Source organism: Hemicordylus capensis, chromosome 14 (assembly GCF_027244095.1).
Source record: "Hemicordylus capensis ecotype Gifberg chromosome 14, rHemCap1.1.pri, whole genome shotgun sequence".
Lineage (NCBI taxonomy): Eukaryota > Metazoa > Chordata > Lepidosauria > Squamata > Cordylidae > Hemicordylus > Hemicordylus capensis.
The window spans coordinates 14,399,826-14,421,998 of NC_069670.1; the positions used below are offsets into that span (position 1 = coordinate 14,399,826).

Genomic DNA, 22,173 nt, shown 5'->3' on the forward strand with positions numbered 1-22,173 from the left:
AACAACCGCCGCCTCTGTGGGGCGGAGTCAGCGCGCGCGGGGGAAAGCCACACCCCCTTCCCTTGGCTCCTCCTCCCCAAAGGGGTCCTCCGTCCCAGCACGCCTTCAGCTCCGTGTGGTTGTTGCAACGATACTTCCGGCTCCCAGCCGAAGGTGCGGGGCTGGTGGGGTGGTGTTGTTGGTCTTTACAAATGAACAAACGTGTTCATAAGGTTCATTCGAAGATCCACGACGAGGCGCTGACCCAGCGGTTCCCCTAGAACGTAGCCCTCGTACCCCCACCCCACCCCACCCACAGGGGCTCAGCATCTCCTCTTATGCGGGGAGAATGCACAGCCCTCCTTCCCGCTGAGCGAGACAGCGGCCTCCGTGGCCCGAGGAAGGAAATCCAGGCTGGCGTTTGCAGCGCTCGGTGTAAAAACTAGAGCAAGGTTTCTCAACCTGGGGGTGCCAGCTGTTGACGGACTACAACTCCCATCACCCCCAGCCACAATGGCCATGGCTGGGGGTGATGGGAGTTGTAGTCCCTCAACATCTGGGGCCCCCAGGTTGAGAAACCCTGAACTAGGGCACTGGGCGAATTGCAGATGGGGGGCCGGGCGGGAAGCAGCAGGGCTGTGTACTCTTGAGCCAGCCTCCAGGCCTCACCTGCTGCCAAGGCACAAGGAGGATCCCCCACTCCTTTCAGGGCCCGGCCCCCAGACTCTCTCCTGGCTAGTGGCTGCAGCCGCAGAAGCTGGCAGGGTCTGGAGGAAGAGGGAGGGCCCTGGGCAGCAGGGAAGGCTCTCTACTCTTTGGGGCTGGATCGGGTCCGTCTCCGCTCCTCTCTATGGAAGATCTGTGAATCCTTGCCAGAGCTTCCTTAGGAAAGAAAATGAACAGGATTCCAATTTCCGGGTGGCCTAGGGGGATAAAAAGAAGCCAACCATCCCGTTTAAAGCCTGCCCTCGTATCCAGGACGTGCACAGTTTGGAGCGAGGTAATATTGCCAGGAACAGAGCCCCACAGACTTGTTAACAGGCTTGGAAGAAGCTCAGCCACTCCTGGCAAGTAGGAACCCCCTGTGGGGGAGCCACGGCCCCCTCCCCCAAGGTGGTGGAGGTGGGACTCCCCATCCAGGCATGGACCACACCAAGACCTGCTTAGCTTCAAGCAAGGCGGCTGGATCACGTGCCCTTAGACTATGCTCTGAGAGCCTTAACACAGCTCATACTGGGGGGGCAACCATGTCTGTCCACTTGGCGGCCCGCCTGGCTTTCCAACAAAAACGGGAGCAACCAACAGAATATTCATCCATTTATCATGAAATTATGCTTCAATTTATTTACAACACGTAACAAATCAGAGAAGAGTGCCTTGCTTTTTGTTTTTCATAGAAAGCTAGCCTGCCAGATAGTTCTTGTGGAGGAAAGAAATCAACACTTATTCCAATACTTTGAACTTTTACTTGTCTTTCAAAACACAGATTGCAGAAATCCAGATCCCAACAGTGTACCCTCTGCCGACGCCCGTCCCATCCCTGGGTTCTGCGCTCAGCAGAGGGATGAGTCACTATAAAACCATCCCAAGCGTCTTCTGTTTCTTCAGCCACTTCAGGATCTTGCCAGTTTCCAAAAAGATACACACTCAACAAATCTCCTTCATCAAAACCAGCCACCAAGTAGAGTTGGGTTGGAAGTGGGTTTTGGAACAGAGCAAGATTGTATTGATGCCGCTGCCGGAGAAAAAAGTCCACACCGAGCGGCCAGAGTAGAGTATGAGAATGGACGATTCTCAACGCCTCTTCCTACATATCCCTTCAAGAAAGCCACGTATTGTTCCACACACTAATGTGACTTTGGGAAATTGGGGGCAGGAGGGAGGTGAACTAAATTTGCCTGTTCCCCCCTGCCTGCAAAAAACAAAACAAAACACCCCGTGTGCAGCCAATTAGGCTTAGAACTAGCAAAAAGAAAATTTTAAAAAATTCAAATTTCTAAGAGTGAGGGAAATCGATCTTAAGCAAGGTGATCTTCAGGGCACGCTTCCTGCCACAGGCTCTCACCCCTCCATCGCAAGTCAAAAAGGGCCCAGTGTCACACACACAAAGTAAAATCCAGTTATCAACGCAAACACAAAGCAGAACGGCAGCAGGCTAAATTAGGGACAAAAGACAAGCTTGCATGTTACAGTGAGCTCGGCTGACAGCCGCCTCTTCTAAAGTCCAGAACGGGAGGATGAGATAAGCGGGCAGGAAACGGGGAAGGCATCCCCTGCAAGCGTCACACCAACACTGTTATCCGCCAACTGGGTCCCGGCAAGCCTGTGATTTTAAGCAGTTGCTTTCGACGGACGAGTCCACTGCTGAAAGAGCAGGTTTGTTTTAAAACAACACAAGGAGCCTCCGCCACGGAAGAGGCGAACTGCATCTCGGAAGCTTGTGCAAGAGGCCAGGGGCGATGGACATTTTTGCAGAGACTGTTTGATCATATACATGCGTTATTGCTTGAGAGAGACAATGGGCGTTGGTGCTGGTTGCAGGCAGCTAAGGCGCCATCCAAAAGGGCATCTGTTGCTTTGCCCGTTGTTGTGATGCTGGGTATTGGTATCCTAAATTCCATCCCTGTGAAAAGCTACCTGTAGGTTTGTGACCCCCGTGGTCCTCCTCTTCGTCCGAGGAATCCCCGGCGTAAGCCACCAGCCCAAACACCTTTTCGCTGGTTTTCATTTTCTTCGCTGGATGATCTAAAGAGGGAGACAGAGAGAGAGAGAAAAGAGAGACGCCAACCCACCCCAGAAGATTAAAAAAAAGAGAGAGAGAGAGAGAGATAAAACATTTCCCCCAAACATGTTAATTAAATAAGAGGCATCATTAAAAAATGGTTAGTTGGACACCATTTTGAGGTCACAGAGCCCACGGTCACCCCGGGCAGGTGGTCACACGAGCAGCATCAGTCATGGCACATGTGATCCGTCAGAACCATGTAAGAGAACAGAGAAGAGAGAAAAAAAAGAAAAAAAACACAAGAGAAGAAAAAGGCAAGTTAGCAAAATGAGACGAAAGGCTGGCAATTTCACCGTTAAAGAATACACGCGTCAAAAGTGGGGGGGGAGGGAAGTCCAAATATTGTTCAAAAAGGAGAGGAAGAAAATCTAACCCCAAAAGGGACGTCCTCTGTCTCCAAAAGGCTGAGCAGGTGCCAAATTTCAGGCTTAATTTGGTCAGCAGAAAAGCCAAGTTTAGCACCTAACTGGGGGGGGGGGGGGAGGAGGAGGAAAATAAACTAGACAGACATCATTTTAAATTTGCAAGTGCCCCATTTCCCACTCCAAATGCAGAACGGTCCTTTTCTAGAGCGTGTCCTGAGCTCACTGAGGGAAGAGGAGGAGGAGAGAGGGGCAGTGCTAGGGGAGGGTGACAAAAAGAGGAACGAAACCCCCAAACCTGGTGCCCCCAAAAAGGAGCCACTGCTCTTCCTGCCAGCAGGGAGAACTATCGATCCCAGAAACACTGATCCAAGTATAGCTGGATGCAGCTTCTGCTGACCTTGTCAACACTCCTCATCCGAATGGGAGAAGGCCAGCTTATGGGCAGCCCTGACCTGTCTTCCCTCGAAGGGAACGTTTAGCCCCTTCGTCCTTTCCGGAGAGCCGTGCATGACAGAAATGAGAAGGAAAGGCACACAGAGCTTCTGGGATTCTTGTTCAGTGGCACAAGCCTGGCTGGTAATTCCAACGTAGCCAAAAATAAAATAAAATACAGCAATCTAGAATAAAATACAGCAATCTAGCCTCAAAAAGTTCTCCAAAAAGGGGTGGGGGTGGGGGGATTGTCAGGGGCGACAAAAAGACTTGGCCGCAGACTTCCTAGCCACCAACGTCAATGGGGCTCTCAGAGGACAGGCAAAGGAATGGCGCATACGAGAGCGGAAAGAAGGCGTGGAGCTTAGCACTAGGGAGGGGCCGCTGCCGAGAGGCGGAGCTAGTCAGCGCTAGCAGGGTCAGAGCACCAGCCACGCCTCCCCGCCGCACATGCTCACCATTGCCCAAGGACCCGTTTCTGTCTTCGGTGTCTGCCTTCATCCCGGTCACCGGTAACGCCGGCGGAGGCATCAGCTGCCTGTTCGGGGAAAGGAGAGCGGGGTTTTTCACGGCAGCTGCATTCCGAGTCATCTTTCCAAAGACCCTGCGAAACCCGCCCCAGTGATCTGCCCAAGGTGGTGGGACAAACGGTGCATCTCTACCAGACTCGCCTGCCTGGTTGTCTAGCAGCGTGAGTGTCTGTTTCCCATCCCAAAGGGCCCTGGGGAACGCAGAGCTGAGTTCTCCTCTCTGCGGTTTCAAAGAGTTAATTTGTGGCTCTGGATATCTCCGTGGACTGCTGAGGCCAGACCTTTAATATAGCTGCCACGCGAGGTATTGCGAGGCTATGGAAACAGCTCAGCTATCAACCACAGGTGAACGGATGGAGAAGATTTGGGAACGGACCGTCACGCACAAACCAGCTCAACGAGCGAGGAACCCAATTTTGACCACCCACAGCATGGCCATCTGCTTGCCTTTTGCATTTTCGATTTGAGCTCTTTCCCCAAGCCAGCATGTACTAAAGATGTACATGCACGTTTAGGCCCAAATGTAGACATTTCTAATCCTCCCTGGTGAGTGTAATGCATTGACTTTTCCTTGTTCCTCAGCCCAAAGACCTCACTTATTTGAAGGCAAAAAGTACTTTGTAATCTCTCAAATTTGTAGACCGCCCCACACTTCCATCTCGGGGTGGTTTTTGGATAATGCATTCAGTATTCCTACACCTGATGTTTTTCTATGTTTAGGGATTTATTCGGAATACACAATTTAAAAACAACAACAACACTACACTGTTGTAAAAACGAAGTAGAAGCAATACTAGAAACAAAGTATTCTCTCTTTTTAAAAAGTATCAGACATCAAATGCCTGGGAAAAGAAAAGCGTCTTGATGCCTGAAATCCATGAAGGGAATCCGACAGATGGTGCCAAATTAAAGCCTTGGGGGGGGGGGGGCGGTTTTTAAATTCCACAAATAAGGTGCCACCACCAAAAAGGCCCTGTTGAAAATCGCCACCTACCTGTCCCTCTCTCTCTCCTTTCCTGAGGAACTTGCTGGCTTCGAACCCGCTCCATCCATCTCGGCCTGACTGGAGAAGCCTGCACCTAAATTAGTCATATGAATGGGTCCATGCTATGAGCAGAAAAACACAGCGGCATTAGCAAACCTAAAACTACGACACAAACCATTAGCTCCTTAATGAAACTTTGCAGGAGGGCCATTCTATTTAAGGGTGCTCTGACAGCTACGTGGCGCGTCCTGGGCTTCTGCCCATTGTGTGCTCCACTTGCACGTCACAACTGGTATCACAGTTCGATCCGCTCATGCGAGATCTGCCCTGGAACACCAGTGTCACATCGGGGCCGGAAAGAGGATCTCAACCATTCTTACAATGGCCCTAGAAGGCAGGCCAGTCCTAGTACCTCCATATTTAGGAGGGCGAGAATCTAGTGGCACAGTCAAGTCACGCTGAGAGTTCAACCGTCAAGGGAGTTTTCAACCAGGGACCTCTTAGGGAGGGGCCACCACGGCTCAGTGGGAGAGCCCGTGCAGAAGGCCTCACGTGCAACCTCTGGCATCTCCAGGTCGGGCTCGGAAAACACCTGGGAGAGCCACTGCCAGCCAGTGTCAGCAAGGCTGAGCGACACGGGCCAAGGTTCTGACTCAGTAGAAGGCCGCTTCCGACGTTCTTTGCCACCAGCTGCACTAACAGGAGTTCCCCTCGAAGATCTAAAATCTGATGCCCCTGCACCGGCTCTCAGATCTGAGTTTTGATGAGAACATGTGCGGTCTTTGGATCCCTTCCCAAGCACACTGACGGGACTGTTTTTTAGGCTTGGTTCAAGGGAAACCCCCTTCGACTCCAGCCTCGCAAACGGCAGGCTGGAGCCAGCGGGGTGGGTGGGGGGTGTCCTCGCCCTTCCCGAGGCCGAGAAGAGAGTAGGGACTCCCCATGGGGCTGCCTTCTTCCCTAAGAGACACCCTTCGCCAAGGGCAGGCTGGCAAGGGTGGTGTCCTGAAACAACGGCCGACTCCCTCTCGCTTTCAGGTGAACTGGTCAGGGGCCCAGTCCAGCCACACCAGGAGACGGAGCCCGCCAGAGCCTCAAGCCGCTGTGCCCACCACTCCCCTTCCTCTGCGGCGCGCCCGAGAGACGGGGAACGGACCCTCCCTTTGCTCTCGCTATCCGGCTCACGGCGGTTCCCCATTATGCCCGAACACAGGAAACGGTGGCGGCTGGTGGCGGCCAGAGGGAGGGGAAGGCCTGAGCAGGGCCCCTGCAGGCGTCTTCACGCTCAGCCAAGCCGTGGTTCAGATGATGGGTCTGAACCAGGCCAGTGTATTGCACGCAACTGCGGTGTGCGTGGACAGGTCACGCAACGACCTAGCGGCTTCTGTCCACCCGTTTGCAAAGCTGATGGGCCCGCTGGAGATGAAACATTATAATGCCCACTGGAGCAGCAATGGGCTTTATATTATATTACTATTATTTTTATATTTATATCCTGCTCTTCCTCCAAGGAGCCCAGAGCGGTGTACTACATACTTGAGTTTCTCTTTCACAACAACCCTGTGAGGTAGGTGAGGCTGAGAGAGAAGGGACTGGCCCAGAGTCACCCAGCTAGCTTCATGGCTGAATGGGGATTTGAACTCGGGTCTCCTCACTCTAGTCCGGCACTCTAGCCACGACACCACGCTGGCTGGAAGATTCGCACTCCACCCAACCCCCGGGTTATGCCACACAGAGGAAGATGTTCCCAGAGGAACGGAAGACAGAAACCGAGGCAGCAATCCGCCCCGCTGGAAACACATTTCTCTTTGCAAAATCAGTCCAGCCAAATGCAGCGGGTCCAGAAGGCAGCGGCTTGCCCACTCATGGGTGCCAGAAAATATGACAGGGTAACCCCTCTCCTGCAGTCATTGCACTGGTTGCCTATTCGCTTCCGAGTTCAATTTAAGGTTCTGGTTTTGACCTTCAAAGCCTCGTGGGGTTTGGTGCCTGTCTATCTACAGACCTGCCTCTCCCATCCAGTTACATCCCGGCCGGTCAGATCTTATCAAATGGCCCTTTCGTTGGTCCCTGATTTCCGAGAGGTTCGGGGCGCTAGGACCCGTAAAAGGGCCTTTTCGGTTGCTGCCCCACTTCTCTGGAACTCCCTTCCCCTTCAGATTCATTTAGCCCCTTCCGTATTGATTTTTAAATCTCTATTGGAGACTTTTCTTTTTCACCAGGCTTTTGCCCTGTAGTTTACCTATTTGGTTTTTTCCCCTTTTTTGTTAGTTCCTTCCGTTTTGAATTTAGAATGTAATTCTAACGTTGTCTTGCTTTGCATGTTTTTGTACACCGCCCAGAGTCTTCGGAGTGGGCGGTATATTAAATGTTTCTAATAAACAAACAAATAAATAAATCACACCAGAGACCAGGCCCTGCCCTGCCAGGAGAAGATGCTGCAACTCTGCCGAAGCAAAGCAGACTCTGGGCTGGTCTAGTCACCGCCTTGAACTACAGAAAAAACACTGGAATCGCTGACTAAAATGGAACGGAAGACGTGTCGAAAGGCATGGACAAGGCAACACTACAAGATCGCGCTGTATTTTCTCCCAGGGGTCAAACATGGTTTTTAAGCCTTCGAGGACTTTACCAAGCCTGATTCATACAGCTCGATTTTGCCCTGTGCTCCACTAGAAGAGGGCACACACCTCAAGGCCTGGGGAGGAAGCTTAGCTTGCAATAAGGATGTGTGACTCAAGCAAGGAAGATGAGTTGCGACTTGCTTTCCAACCTCTCCGAGTAGGGATTCTTCAGGATTTCTGACGAATGGGTTTTCCCCAATCAGTGCTTCTTGTTTCTGCAGCGAGTGATTCAAACCTACATCTCGGTCCTTCATTGCGAGCCTAAAACCCTGTGATTCCCCATTATCCGTGTACTATGTAGTATCAGCTTTCATCGTAAGCCTAACCTGCAAATGTTATTTTTCTTAAACTTGGCTAAGAAATCCTTTATCCAGCCCTAACCGAAACTCTTCAGCACTTGCTTGAAGATCTAAACTTCTACATTAAGCTGGGAGGGCGAGGGGGGGGGACACACACAGGAGAGCTGGTCTTGTGACAGCGAGCATGTCTTGTCCCCTTAGCTAAGCAGGGTCCACCCTGCTTGCATATGAATGGGAGACTAGAAGTGTGAGCACGGAAAGAGATTCCCCTCAGGGGATGGAGCCGCTCTGGGAAGAGCAGGAGGTTCCCAGTTCCCTCCCTGGCAGCATCTCCCAGATAGGGCTGAGAGAGACTCCTGCCTGCAACCTTGGAGAAGCCGCTGCCAGTCTGTGAAGACAATACTGAGTTAGATAGACCAAGGGTCTGACTCAGTATATGGCAGCTTCCTAGGTTCCTATGACTGTTGAGAGCCCTTGAAACAAGGGAATGTCATTTTCTGGAGCTGCTGAAGCAGGGGTCTGGAAGGCCTCCCAAGCAGAGGCACAGAATAAACCGGGGGGGCCATGGCGGAAGGGGGCAGCGGGCAGGGAGTAAAATGGCTTCCTGTCACTCCACCTGGTATCCCAGCAGCCCAGATTCGCGCTCGTCCGGCAGCTCTTCGGTGAAGCGTCTCTTCTGGCCCTGCTGCGGCTGAAGCTGTGGCTGGGCGCCAGCGGGCAAGGTGGTCTTGATGGGGGCGGCAGGAAGGAAAGGGGCGCTCAGCGGCGTCTAGAAACCAGAAAAGGGGAGACAGGCACATCTGAAGGGTCTGGCGATCCAGGGCGACACGCTCACTCCAGAACAATGCAGCAGAAGGGAAGGGTGGGGGCTAGAGGGGGAAGGCGACTCCCCTTTCAAGGGGGCAGCCTGAAGAGGAGGACGTGCTCCACCACAGGGGGGAGCAAAACCCAAATCTGAACCCTAAGAAGGGTTTCTCCACTCCCCAGGAACTGAACCCACACCCCAAACCTGTGGCCTTGGAACCTGAAAGAGGCCCCCAGTGCACAGAAAGCAGCCACCACTTCCAATGGCTCCATGGAGCAGACGCTCTGCTTTCACCTGAGGGATTAACATCTCACTTTCCTGCCTTCTATAGTACAGGAGAACCTCACTATTTGTGATTCCGCGTATCCATTTTCAGGATCCGCGGACATGAAGGGGTTCAAACCCACATACCCACGGTTCCTAGAGGGCTGGAAGTAACCATGGAGGTCACTTCCAGCCGCCATTTTGTCTCTCAGAGCCCAGGAGGAGACAGGAGCCATTTTGTGGCTCATTAAACAACAACAACAAAAAACACCCACGGACTTTTCCCCATGATCTTTTACGGTCTGCGGGGGCATTTTGCACTTTGGAGGGCGTTCCCGGGCACACAGGGGACCTGCCGAGCACGTCACAGTACGTTCTGGGCCATGTGGGGGCCATTTGGGCACCTGAAAATGTTTTTCCCCTCCACCCTGGAACCTAACCCCCTTCCCCCCTAGTCCTAATGCCTCATTACCCGCGGCTCCGTTCCTCGCAGCAGTGGGCGCAGAACGGAACCCCCACGAGTAACGAGGTTCTCCTGTATTCCGTTTGCCAATGACGTTACAGCCCCCTAAAGGCCAATTTTAAAACAACAACATGTTGCCTCGTGAAACGGTGAGCACTGTGTGTGCTTCATAGAGTGGTGGGCGGGATACAGGCCGTGCGGAATCGGATCTCAACTCACTCAAAGCGACCAATGGGCCATCCATTCTTGGTCTTACCTGGCCGGTGCTGACCGGAGGCTGCACTTGGGTGATTGGGTACTGGGTGGGCACAGGCGGGACTCCGGTGGGCAGCGCCAATACGCCCGGCGCCAAGGGGACCGCGGGAGGCACAATCCCCGGCACCCCGTAGGGCGGCTGCACTGGCTGCTGGGGCGGAGGGACCACCGGATAGCCCGCTTGGAAGCCGTTGGGGGGGTAATAGGGTGGCTGGGGGGGGACCGTCGCTATCGTCGCTGGCTGCGCGAACCCTGGGGGCGTCGAAAAGGAAAAGGTCACCATTAGTCTCCTGCGCTGACCAAGGCCCCACATTTATTAATAGTAACAATTATTATTATTGTTTACACAGTCAGACAGGTGTTATTGACTGGTTTGTTTTATCCAGACATCGAGTCCTTCCCAAGAACCTGGGATGGCTGGATTTTATTATCAATGTTGTTGCCGTTATTATAGATATCGTCACAAAATATAGGCTATTCCCAGTCAAGGTGCTTTTTGTAATTGGCCGATGGTGATTTCTGTGGCCCCTATGGTGTTGAGGTGCTCTTCAAGGTCTTTTGGAACGGCACCCAGGGCGCCAATGACCACTGGGATTATTTTGGTCTTTTTCTGCCACAGCCTTTCAATTTCAATTTGTAGATCTTTGTATTTGGTGATTTTTTTTCTATTTCTTTTTCTTCTATTCTGCTATCCCCTGGTATTGCTATGTTGATTATTTTAACTTGTTTTTCTTTATTCTCAACTACAGTTATATCTGGTGTATTGTGTGGCAGATGTTTGTCTGTTTGTAGTCAGAAGTCCCATAATATTTTTGCATCTTCATTTTCAACAACTTTTTTATGGTCCCACCAATTTTTGGCTACAGGTAGCTTGTATTTTTTGCAGATGTTCCAGTGTAACATCCCTGCTACCTTGTCATGCCTCGGAGGTAATCTCCGGCCACCATTTTGACTGCCAGAGAGATCGGGAGCCATTTTATGCCTCAAAATGGAGGCGGAAAAGGTGGGTTTTGTTCAATTTTCGGCCCCATGGGCAACAGTGCAACATGGTAGGACAGCTTGAGGGGCCTTTGGGGGTGATTGGGGAGGAAATGGGGCAAAAACTGCCACTTGTTGGCCAATTTCCGGCATGCGGGAACTTAACCCCATTTTCAATTGCCCTAATGCAGCGTTATCCGCAGATTCGCTATCCGCAGGGGTCCCCGTGGAATGGAACCCCTGCGAATAATGGGGTTCTCCTGTACAGAAACGGAGAAGTGGCACAGAAACTGAATTAACACACATACAACAGATATGAGGATTTTGCCCATGTGGCCAATACACACTTGGAAATGCCCGGTTTCGTTGCATTCCCACGAGACCTGTCGCATAACCCTTCAGCCTTCATCGCAAGTTAGGCTCCCTGCCAATCCTCACCTGTTAAGGGCACTGCCGTAGTTATCTGGGTCACAAACCGGGAGTATTCAGCGTGAACCTTGGGAGAGATCAAGCAGATCTGTTATGCTCCGTTTGGGAATCCAGCGTCCAGACTGGCTGCTTCAATGCAAGACTAAGACCCTGGTCCAAGGTACACCCCCAGGTGGGTGGGAGCTGCTCCCTTCCTGATTTTAGTCATTTATTTGCTGGCTTGTTTATTAGATTTATACGCTTTTCTCTTCTGCCACAGTGCTCAGAATGGTTAACACACATTTATCAAGAGACTAAAGGGAGAAGCAAATGGAAAACCCAGCACAGCACATTTGTAAAGACCTTGGCAGATACAAATGTTGCAATTTTTCTTTCTTTTTTTTTTTTTAAAGCCAAGGAGGAATTTAAGACTCACATGACCTGAGCAAGCCAGTGCAAAATGAAAAGCAGAAGGGTTACTTACGGTTTGCAATAAATTCTCACAAAGTTTTTTGGCAGCTGCTAGACCTTCTGGCTTCGGATGGCTGGGAAAAATCAACAACGAGTCAGATTAGTGTGGAAAACCTACAAAGATGTCAATTATAACCAGTGTTCTCTCATTTTTTTCATCTGTGTGCGGAATGAATTTTGTTCTGGGCAGCAGTATCAAGGCAGTGTGGGCGCACGTGCATTCTGAATGGGGCCTTCCTCATTTGACCTGAGCGGGATCTAAAATTAACTGAGCGGACATTAAAAAAACATGTGAGCGTGCACACATGCGCAAGCCTTAGAGGAAACACTGATTATTACTTGGCTGCTTTGTGCCCTGGACCCTCTTCAGAGTTCTTCCACTGTGTAGAATTAGAGCACCACAGCACTGCTCTGAGTTCATTTAGGAGGTATAAAGTCAATTGCGTTAGACCAGGCAACCTGACACAAACTTATCCTCAAAATAAAATCCTTCTTTAAAGGGGCTGTCACTCCTTTCAAGCATCTTAAAACTCGAAGAAATTTACACAAATCTGCATGTGGACACGCGTTTCGAAGGAAAGAGCACATTTTGTTCTTAGATTAGGCATCACACTGGCACCATCTCAGAAGAGGCATTCCATGTAGTGTGAGAGAAAAGGGGGAATCCCTCTTCTCAGATGGTATTAGAAGAAGCACGCCCCATTATGTATTTGAGAAGGGAGAATGCCTCTTCAGATGGCACCAGCCTACCTGCAGCTTTTATAGTACCTGCATTCAAATAAATGTAAAGACCCTGTAAAATCTGCTGCCCGACTAACTGCAAGCACCCACCTTATTTTAAATTTGATTTTAGCTAATCAACTCAATGTTACAACTCTAGTCTTCAGGTAAGACTATCGGCCAGGGATCCCAGAGACAAGCCCCACCTGATGTAGATGTACATTGGCTCAAAGGCTTCGCGGCCAGAGGCGGGCTCGATGCAGCCAGATCCTTTCCCTCGCAAGAAGACCTTGGCGCCCGTCTCAATCTGGATGTGTTGCAAGTACGAACAGCCGGGGCCTTCCACCTTCTCTTTCACGTTGAACGTCGGTACGGCGTGTTCCAGGCCCACAAACAGCTTGTCCTGGACGTAGTGCATCTGTGCACAAAGAGAGATCCTCTTAGCAACCTTTTTATTATATGTTTCTTAACTTTTGTAAACTGCCTTGGGATTGTTTTTAATGAAAGGCGGTATATAAATTTAACAATAAACAAACAAACATAAAATCACGTTGATGGAGCATTTGTATACTGTTCCGAGTGCCTTGCACAACAGGCGGAGAAGTATCACCATCTCCGCGTTCCAGCTGTGAAGCTGAGGGCACAGCATGGCTTGCCCGAGGCTGGCAAGTGAGAGCATGACGAAGGCAAGAGTCCAACTAGGCAAGGCTGAATCATCGCTTATTCTCTTAGCCACCACATTACTCCAGGATTCTTCAGGTTCTCACCTGTAATGCATGGAAGGGGAAAGCCCGCAGTTCCCAGAACCCTCTAGAATTAGGGGTCTGCCTTAACTTGCCTAGGGAGCAAGAGGTTGCTGGTTCGAATCCCCGAACACCTCTATCGGGCAGCAGCAATATAGGAAGATGCTGCAAGGCATACTGTGTGGGAGGAGGCAACGGTAAAGCCCTCCTGTATTCTACCAAAGACAACCACAGGGCTCTGTGGTCGCCACGAGTCGACACCGATTCGACGGCACAACTTTCCTTTACTTCTTCTACAAATGCCATTGTTTTTGTTTTAAAATGTTCATGGGAATGACATAAACCTGCAAAGCAGTCTATCCCCAGCTTTCCCACCCATTTCAAAAGCCCACAGAAGGGCCAGACCAGATGCAGACACCTAAGACGGGGCCATGCCGGGACCCATGTCCACACTTGCTTCGTTCTTGCTGACAAATATTTATTGGGGGGTGCGGAGAGGGAGAGCCTGGCTCTGCATCTCAAGCTTAAGGAGTGATGGTTCAGGGACAGAGGATTCCAAAGGATGCAATTCCGGGGGTGTGTGTGTGTTTCTTTTTACGGAACTGGCAACGGGCTTAACCCAGAAGGAGAGGGAGCTTGATAGAGTCAAGAGTTGCTCTGGCAGGCGAAAACTGCCCCGCTGCCCATCTCCTGCTGCCATAAGAAGTGATCAGACCCTGGGAGTAGGGGATGTAGAAATATTGCCGGACAGCAGTACCGATGCCACCCTGAGCCATAGGGGTGCAGCTCACTGGTAGAGCATCAGCTGTACACACAGAATGTCCCAGGTTCAGCCTCTGGCAACATCTCCAGGAAAGGCTGGGAGAGAAACCTCGGAGAGCCGCTGCCAGTCGGTGCGGGCAATCCTGAACCAGAGGGACCAAAGGTCTGACTCAGTAGACAGCAGCTTCAGATGTGGCACATAGGAAACACAGTTCAGGCAGCCTCTTCCATGCTCCTGTCCAGATACTCCCCTGGGAAGCAAGCATGGGGTGGTGTCGGATGGCACAGTGAGGCCCGTACATGTCTGCAAGCTGGGCCTCTCTCCCCATCCGGTTTCTCTAAGAGGACAGTATCAGCAGAGCCCAGTGCTGAGCAGGCTCTGCCTTCTTAGTCCTCTAGGCACATGGTTCAAACCAATTCAACAACACAAGGACCGGACGGCAAGTAGGGTACATGGCGAGGTGGGCAAACTGGGCCCTCCAGCAGTGGTTCAACTACAACCCCCATCTTTCCCAGTCACAACCAGTTCGTTCATTCATTCATTCATTCTTTCGATTTCTTTACCGCCCTTCCAAAAATGGCTCAGGGCGTTTTACGCAGAGAAAGATTAAATAACTAAGATGGATCCCTGTCCCCAAAGGGCTCACAATCTAAAATGTTGTGGCTGGGAATGGTGGGAGTTGTAGTTCAGCAACAGCTGGAGGGCCCAGTTTGCCCACCCCTGCTCTAAGGGCACCCCTAAAGCCCACGTTCGACCCTCCACGCTAATTCAGCCATTACTGGGCCCCCCACCGCCCAACCACTCACTCCTCCTGACTGGAACGGAGGCTTCTGTCCGACCGCTGGAGGCAGCTGTGTGATGGGGGCCGGTTGGTGGTAGACCGTCACCGTCGCGCCATTAAATGTTGGGCTGGAGCCTGTAGCAGCTTTTACCACGCCGTTCGTGATGATTTCTTTGATTCGGTTGACAGCTCCTGCAGGCAAAAGCAGAGAAGTCCAGGTTCAGTCCCCGGCATCTCCAAGCTGGGCACTGGCAAGCTGCTGCCAGTCAGTGTAGACAGTATTGAGTTAGGCAGAACAAGGGTCTGACTCATTAAGAGGCAGCTCCCTGTGCGCATGACAAGGGTACGCATGGAGCACACATGCACTCAAATGAGACGAGGCGTTCTGAGGGACGAGTCATTTTCAAGGGGTTAAAAGCAAGAGTTTACTTACTGTCCACCAGCTCTCGCGTCTGGCCCTGGACGTGCAAGTACAACGCACGGTCGCTGTAAAACAAACACAGGCTGCACTGAAAAGTGGGTCTCTGCTCGAGGCAAGTGGTCTCAGCACTCGCCCCCCGAGCTGGCGAAATCCACCTGGCTGTTGTGTCAAAAGTATGAAGCATCTCATCTTGGGCCAAAACCACAACCTAGCTCCCAAGAGGGCTCAGTTTGCTTCCCAGAATGGAGAGGGGAGCTGCTCTTGGGGTAACAAGCAGGACCTGTCCCCTTAGCTAAGCAGGGTCCACCTTGATTACAAATGAATGGGAGACTAGAAGTGTGAGCACTGGAAGAGATTCCCCTCAGGGGATGGAGCCACTCTGAGAAGAGCATCTAGGTTCCAAGTTCCCTCCCTGGCAGCATCTCCAAGAGAGGGCTGAGAGAGATTCCTGCCTGCAACCTTGGAGAAGCTGCTGCCAGTCTGTGAAGACAATACTGAGCTAGATGGACCAAGGGTCTGACTCAGTATATGGCAGCTTCCCATGTTCCTATGAACGCTACCCATGAAGACACTTCACTTCCGTTGGCCGGGGGGGGGCGGGCATGCAAGGAGGATGCAGAAAACCACGGCCTGGACACCTGGGAACAAACTCGATTCAAGGACGTGGAGATCTGCCACGAGCAGGGTGGAGTCAGACAAGCAAGCAGTCTGGCTTTATATCAGGCTTCTGATACAAAAGTTTTACATCCCTCCTTCTCAGAGTGGAGAGGCAGACTTGTGGGCGTGTGAGCCTAGACGGTCCCCTTTGTTAAGCAGAGTCTAGCTTGGTTTGCATTTGGATGGGTGGCTACATGTGAACTGGGATTGCAGATAGGAGACGGGGCCATTGTTCAGTGGAAGAGCATCTGCCCTGCATGCAGAAGTGAACAGCTTCATCGGCTCACAACAATAAATGGAATCCATCCCTTCGGTGTTCCCTCGAACAGGGATTCCCAGACCTTGTGGACTACAACTCCCAGAATCCCCAGCCGCCATGGCTTTGGTTTAGGGATTCTGGGAGCTGTAGTCCACAACATCTGGGAATCCCTGTCCGAGGGAACGCTGCCTCCCTTATCTTGGGACAAGTCTGTAACTCAGTAGCAGAAGCCACTGCATTGTAGGCAAGAAGTCCAGGCTCAACCGCTGGCAGCATCCCCAGGAAGGGCTGAGAAAAACTCATGCTAGAGACAGTGGAGAGCCACTGCCAGTCAGTGTAGACAATCCTCAGCCAGAAGGACCAAGGGCCTGGCTCAGTCGGAGGCCGCTTCCTGTGCTCCGCCCCCTCCAGCTTGCAACCGGATGCTCAGATCAGACCGGAAGGCAAGCGGGAAAGGTGTCCGCTGAGCATTCCGCAAGGCGGTGCTGCTGCGGCTTTGGGAGCTCTCTAGGGCAGGCAGGAGAGGGCGAGGTCTGCTACACACTTGGAAATGTCCACCAGAAATGAGTGCCTTCTGCCAACTGTTTCATCCCGGAGAAGAAGGAGGAGGCAGCACTGAAAGAGATACGCACCCAGGTCCGACTTTTGCTTTCTCTTCTGCCGTCATGTACCTTCCCCGAGTTGAGACTGCAGCTCCACTCAGCCTACTGATCTGCAGACGTGAAAAACACCTCTGATTAGGTAACGTAACAAAAGGAACACCTTGCTGGACCAAAGCCAGAGGTCCACCTAGCCAGATGCCCCATCCACAAGCAGGTTCTGAAGCCAACAGCTCAACTCCAGTGGCAGGTATGCCAAGGTAGACTGCCTCTGAACATGGAGGTTCCATATTGCTATTCCCAGCTGAAAGCCACCGATAGAAATATTTATGGAGGATGACAGGTCTACTCCCACTTTGAAGCCACTCTTTAAATGCCATTGGCCATTGCTGCATTTTATAACACCAAATTCCAAATATTAATTTGGAGTTTGCTTCAAGACTGCTTCCAGAAACCACTTCTAGAAAAGGCCGCCCAGGGTTGTGTGTATTGTGAGGTTCCAGAAAAATCCAAGAACCTGCAAAGTATCTCAATTCCATACTAAGAACAGCCGACTTCTGCAGCTGGTAATTTCGCAGACCGAGCATAACGTGCACGATGGCTTTTATTTTGCTTAATATATTTTGCTTAATTTTATTTTGCTTAATATACGGTAGTCTGCAATTTTTCTCAACAAGTCCATTTTCTAGCATTGGTTGTGCTGCTGCTGAGCGCTGAAGGGGGCAAAACAAGGCGCAGAAGCGCCATCCCAATCACAGTAAACATTATTTACCCCATCGCTACTTCCAAGATTTCACCCACAGCCTTTTAAGCCCATCTACAAAATTTTAATAGACTTTTGGTTTTGATTCTTAAATGGAAGCCGAGGCTCAGAACAGTGAGTTCTCATGATGGTGCTGAGCACTCTGTCTACAGAATTTCAACACACACACACACACACACACACACACACACAGAGTGTGATGGCGGTGGGGGGGGGGGGGAAGGCCATTAAAGGCCCATGGAAGCTTTGACTCCATTTAATGCACAGTGCACCTCTCCTCCCCAGATGCAGCAGTTTAGTTCCGTGCAACATCTTGTCTTAGATGCAAGCTCAAAGTACTGAACTTTAGAGGTCTCCAAGATGAGGACATTCCTCTTACAACAGGTGGGTCTCTTTCCTGTATACGTCTACCAAAACCCTCAGAATTCAAAGTAAAGAGTGTCTCTGAATAGCTGGATTCTATAAGGTTTACAAATAGCTGGGTTAGCTATTGTTACTGTTTGAGCGGTGTGTATACATATATATTTATTTGTGTGTGTGTGTTTATTTATCTGGTCAGTGACTGTAAATCAACTGAACTGAGCCACAAAAACCCTGCTTTAAATCCACTAAGAAGGTCTCGAGACTGCCTGTTAGCCAAGCACATATATAACGTCATATTTCATCAAGTCATGCTTTAATCAGGGGGTAGGCCTGCTTCACTCTCCAGCTGTTGTTCAGTTGCCATGCCCATCACCTCCAGCCAAAATGGATTACATCTGGCAATGATGCAAGCTGTAGTTCAAGAACAGCTGGAGAGTTAAGGTTGCCGAGCCCTGCTTTAACACACCACAATACTTGGCAGCATTTGACTGGTCACATGCCCAATCCTAGGAGGCCCCCAGACAGTTAACTAGGAGAACCAACAAAAAGACCGAGCCACCGGCAGGCCGGACCTCATCCTGAGTTTGTCCTCGCGTCAAGAGGTTTCTGCACGTAAGGGGCACGTCGTTTATTTCCACTTCCGCCACAACAAGGTCGTCTTTGCTTTTGCCTGCAGCTGGGCCTTTTCCTGGTGCCTGAAGCTGTAACAGAGGAGGACAACATCACAATTCAACTCAAGCCCTGACATCTGAACAGCAGGTTTGCCCTTATGAACATAGGAAGCTGCTATATACTGAGTCAGACCATCGGTCCATCTCGCTCAGTATTGTCTACACAGACTGGCAGCGGCTTCTCCAAGGCTGCAGGCAGGAAACTCAGAGCGGCTCCATCCCCTAAGGGGAATATCTTGCAGTGCTCACACTTCTAGTCTCCCATTAATATGCAACTAAGGTAGATCCTGCTAGCTAAGGGGACAAGTCATGCTTGATACCACAAGACCAGCTCTCTTCTACAGCCCCCCTTGGACATTCACTTGTTTTGGTGGCAATGGAATTTCCCACGGAATATCTGCACCCCTAACAAAACTGAACTATTCCATTGATGCAAGGACATTGAGACAGAATTTCCAGCATCCAAAGGATCCCTTTTGCCTTTCTTTGTTTGACAAGAGACAGTTTATTCACTAATCCAGACTCTCTCCTGCTAATCTAGACTCTTTAAAACAGGCACCCGGGAAGAACCCAGAATTCCTTCATTTTCCGAGGCTGCTTCTTGGGCATAAAGCTAGACTAACTGTCCTTCTGGACACTTGCAATTCCGATTCTATGAGATCGTTCAGACATCACTTGTTGACTAGCATCAACTTACAAATCTTGCATGTGTACGTAAGCTATCTGCATGTGTACGTCAGCTATCTGTTTTGGGAGTTTTGCCTGGAAGAGTGATGCCAAACATAAAAGTGTCATATTTACCAAAGAGAAGATGACTCTGAATTTAAACCAATTCCCTTTAAAAATACAGGTTAAATACAAGTTATGCTGAAAGGCAGATGACTCTGAATATCACAACCCCTCCAATTTCTAACATCAAAGAACTTAGAAAAAAATGTAGCCTTGGATTCAGATTAATACAGTAAATAATAAAATAATGAGAATCAGCACATGGTGACAACTCTGGAGATGAAAAATCAAGTGCCAACTCCCAATCTGAAGTGCTTGCAACCACCAAAACAACATTTTTTTAAATGACAGACACTCTCCTCTCATGCCTTCCCCCCTGCAAGTCACTGACCTTGTCTGTTGAATTTGTGGTTGGTTTCAGCTTCCCTTTGGCCATTAACATGGCATTGATTTTGGCTGCCACGGCGGCAGCTGCGTCGAGAGCACCCAGGGGAGCCGCAGAGCCCTCAGACCCCGACATCCCAGACACACCGTCTCCGCTGCTCTGGACGGGGCGGCCGGCCACCGGAGTTGTAGCAGGAAGGAGGAAGAGAGCTGGAGACGGTCCGGGCTGGTCCCATTTGCTGCGACGCCTGGGAAGTTTGAAGAATTTATTTATTTATTTATTATTTTATTTTTACATTTGATATCCCGGTCTTCCTCCAAGGAGCCCAGAATTGGAATTGAAAAGGGGAATCTCCCTGAGCACATTCTATGCTAGACCAGTGCTCGGTCCTGCACAGAGCTAACAATATAGCAGCTATACAACACTTTCAAGTGTCCAAAGTGCATCACATATACTCTCTTACTATAATCTATACAACAACCTGTAAAACAAAGTTAGTATTCTCCTCCTATTCCTCAGCGTGTCCATTTTTACTTCCCTCCTTTCTCTGTCATCTTCCTTGTGTCCATTCGCAGACCATGAACCCCTTTAGGCGAGGATCTATCTTCTCGTTCACCGTAAAACACCATATACACTGATAGTGCTTAAACAGATGCCCAACCTGTGGTCTTCTGGGTGTTGCTGAACTACAACTCCTATCATTCCCAGCTACAGTTTATTGTGGATGACAATAATGATGGGAGCTGCAGTTCAGCAACATCTGAAGGACCACAAGTTGGGAACCCCTGTGCTAAATCATAACAGCTTTATTTAAGAGTCACCATTCTCAAATGCTGCCAAAGCATATCATGTTATCTTATTGTCCTTACAAGAATCCTGAAAAGAAGGTCAACTTTATTATCCCCATTTTACAGATGGGAAGGCTGTGAAAGAGCGGCTTGCCTAAAGCCACCAAAATAATTCATGGCAGAGGCATGTGGGTGGGGGGAGGTGTCTTCCATTATGCAGATCAGCCTTTTCACTCTCTATAACCAGGGATTCTCAACGTTGGGTCCTCAGATGTTATTGGACTTCAGCTCCCATAATCCCCAGCCCCAGTGGCCTTTGGTTGGGGATTATGGGAGATGAAGTCCAATAACATCTGAGGACCCAACGTTGAGAATCCCTGCTCTATACTACACCAGTTATCAACCATCAACCCAAAATGAGTCTAAGCCACAGGCTTGATCCCTTTCAAAACGGACTCCTACCAGCAGTTTACAATACCAAACTTCCTCTCAGTCCCCACCGACCCCGCCAAAGAGTCCTTCACATTTTTTACAATGCAACATACTAGTTTTTCAAGATTTTCCTCATTTTAGGGTTGGGGTGGGAGCTTAGTGGAAGAGCATCTGCTTTGCATGCAGAAGACGACCCCAGGTTCAATCCCTGGCAGCATCTCCAGGTAGAGCTGAGAGGGATTCCGGCCTGCAAGGCTGGAGAAGCCATTGCCAGTCCGTGTAAACAAACCTGAGCTAGATGGACCAAAGGTCTGACTCGGTACAGGACAGCCTCCTATGTCCTATACTGTTGTATGAATGGGACATTTGTGGGGAGAGGCACGGAGCAGCCAAACCCAGCTCTAGAATAAAAGGAGCTAACTGGCCCAAGAGGCACCTTTCAAAGTGAAGACTCTCTGACAGGGAGAGCAACTGGCCCTACCCACCTCCAGCAGCTGTTGCTAGCGGTCTGCCTCACCAGCGCTCCCCGCAACAGCGATTTCCAGGTACTGGTGACTACAACTCCCATCACCCCCAAAGACCAGTGCAGCTAGGGAAGCTGGGAGTTGTAGTCAACAACGTCTGGGGATCCCTGATACAGGGAACACACTGAGCCTTACATGTCTTTTTAGATGGCGAGCCCTTTCAGGAGAGGGAACTCATCTCCTTTGGCTGTGTGTGTGCGTGTGTGAGAGAGAGAAAACCGCTTTGGAAACACAGGTGGATAAGCAGTATATCTCAGAAGCAGCAGGATGTGGGAACGTTCATCCCTCTGAGCATGTGCAGAGTGCATTCCCTTAGCACTCCACAGGTTTGGGGGTGGGAGGGCTTAGGCGGCCAGGCAGAGAGGCGGAAGCCCCCCCCCCACTCTCTTTAAGGGTCCAAAATAAGCCCCCGCAGGCCAGGAAGGCCCCACCGGCCCTGCTCCCCGGGGGGGGGACCAAGGCCGCCAGCGCCGCCCTCCCCTCTGGGCCTGGCGGGCTCCCACCCAGCCCGGCCCCGCCGCTTCTCACCCTCCCGAGGCCCCGGGCTCTCGCGGCCCCGCGCCGCCCGCTGACATGGCTCAGGCGACCCCCGCCCGCCTTAGGCCGCCGCCTCCGCCACTCCTCTCCGCGGAGACACTTCCCCTCTCTCGTCACTTCCGCCCCCGGCGACGCGACTTCCGCTCGTCGTCCTAGCGACAGCGAGGGAAGGAGCGCCCGACAGCCCGCGGCGAGGCACAGGAACTTCCGGTGTGGAGAGGCGGGGCCAGACCGAGCTTCCGGCTTCCTCCCCCAGCGGTCCCCCCCGCCCCCGCAATGGCTGATGGGGTGAAAACGCATAGAGGTAGAAAAAAGACTAGAGCAGCCTTGCTCAACTTTTTGGACTGCAACTCCCGGGCCACAGCGGTCAGTAGCCAGGGATCATGGGAGTTGTA

General features: G+C 51.0%; 1 protein-coding gene and 1 non-coding gene across 5 annotated transcripts; both read right to left on the reverse strand.

The window, feature by feature from the left end:
* Positions 1–1,283: 1,283 nt before the first annotated feature.
* On the reverse strand, positions 1,284–21,924 carry KHDC4 (KH domain containing 4, pre-mRNA splicing factor). Of its 4 annotated transcripts, none has more exons than XM_053277258.1 (14): positions 21,770–21,924; positions 19,504–19,744; positions 18,285–18,413; positions 16,620–16,699; positions 15,084–15,136; positions 14,676–14,842; positions 12,570–12,781; positions 11,657–11,717; positions 11,203–11,260; positions 9,788–10,038; positions 8,616–8,768; positions 5,086–5,198; positions 4,020–4,099; positions 1,284–2,715 (listed from the first exon to the last, which is right to left on the reverse strand). In XM_053277258.1, the coding sequence occupies exons 1-14, from the start codon at positions 21,814–21,816 to the stop codon at positions 2,525–2,527; spliced, it is 1,836 nt and encodes a 611-aa protein (XP_053133233.1). In that variant the 5' UTR covers positions 21,817–21,924; the 3' UTR covers positions 1,284–2,524. The 4 variants fall into 4 exon arrangements, 2 of the variants coding, with proteins under 2 accessions (XP_053133233.1, XP_053133231.1); XM_053277256.1 differs by having other exon boundaries at positions 1,284–2,724; XR_008312117.1 differs by having other exon boundaries at positions 2,649–2,715; positions 5,086–5,170.
* LOC128337745 (small Cajal body-specific RNA 4) lies at positions 14,139–14,268 on the reverse strand. The gene has a single exon (XR_008312427.1). It is a non-coding gene; the product is annotated as a small Cajal body-specific RNA 4 (non-coding RNA).
* Positions 21,925–22,173: the final 249 nt, after the last annotated feature.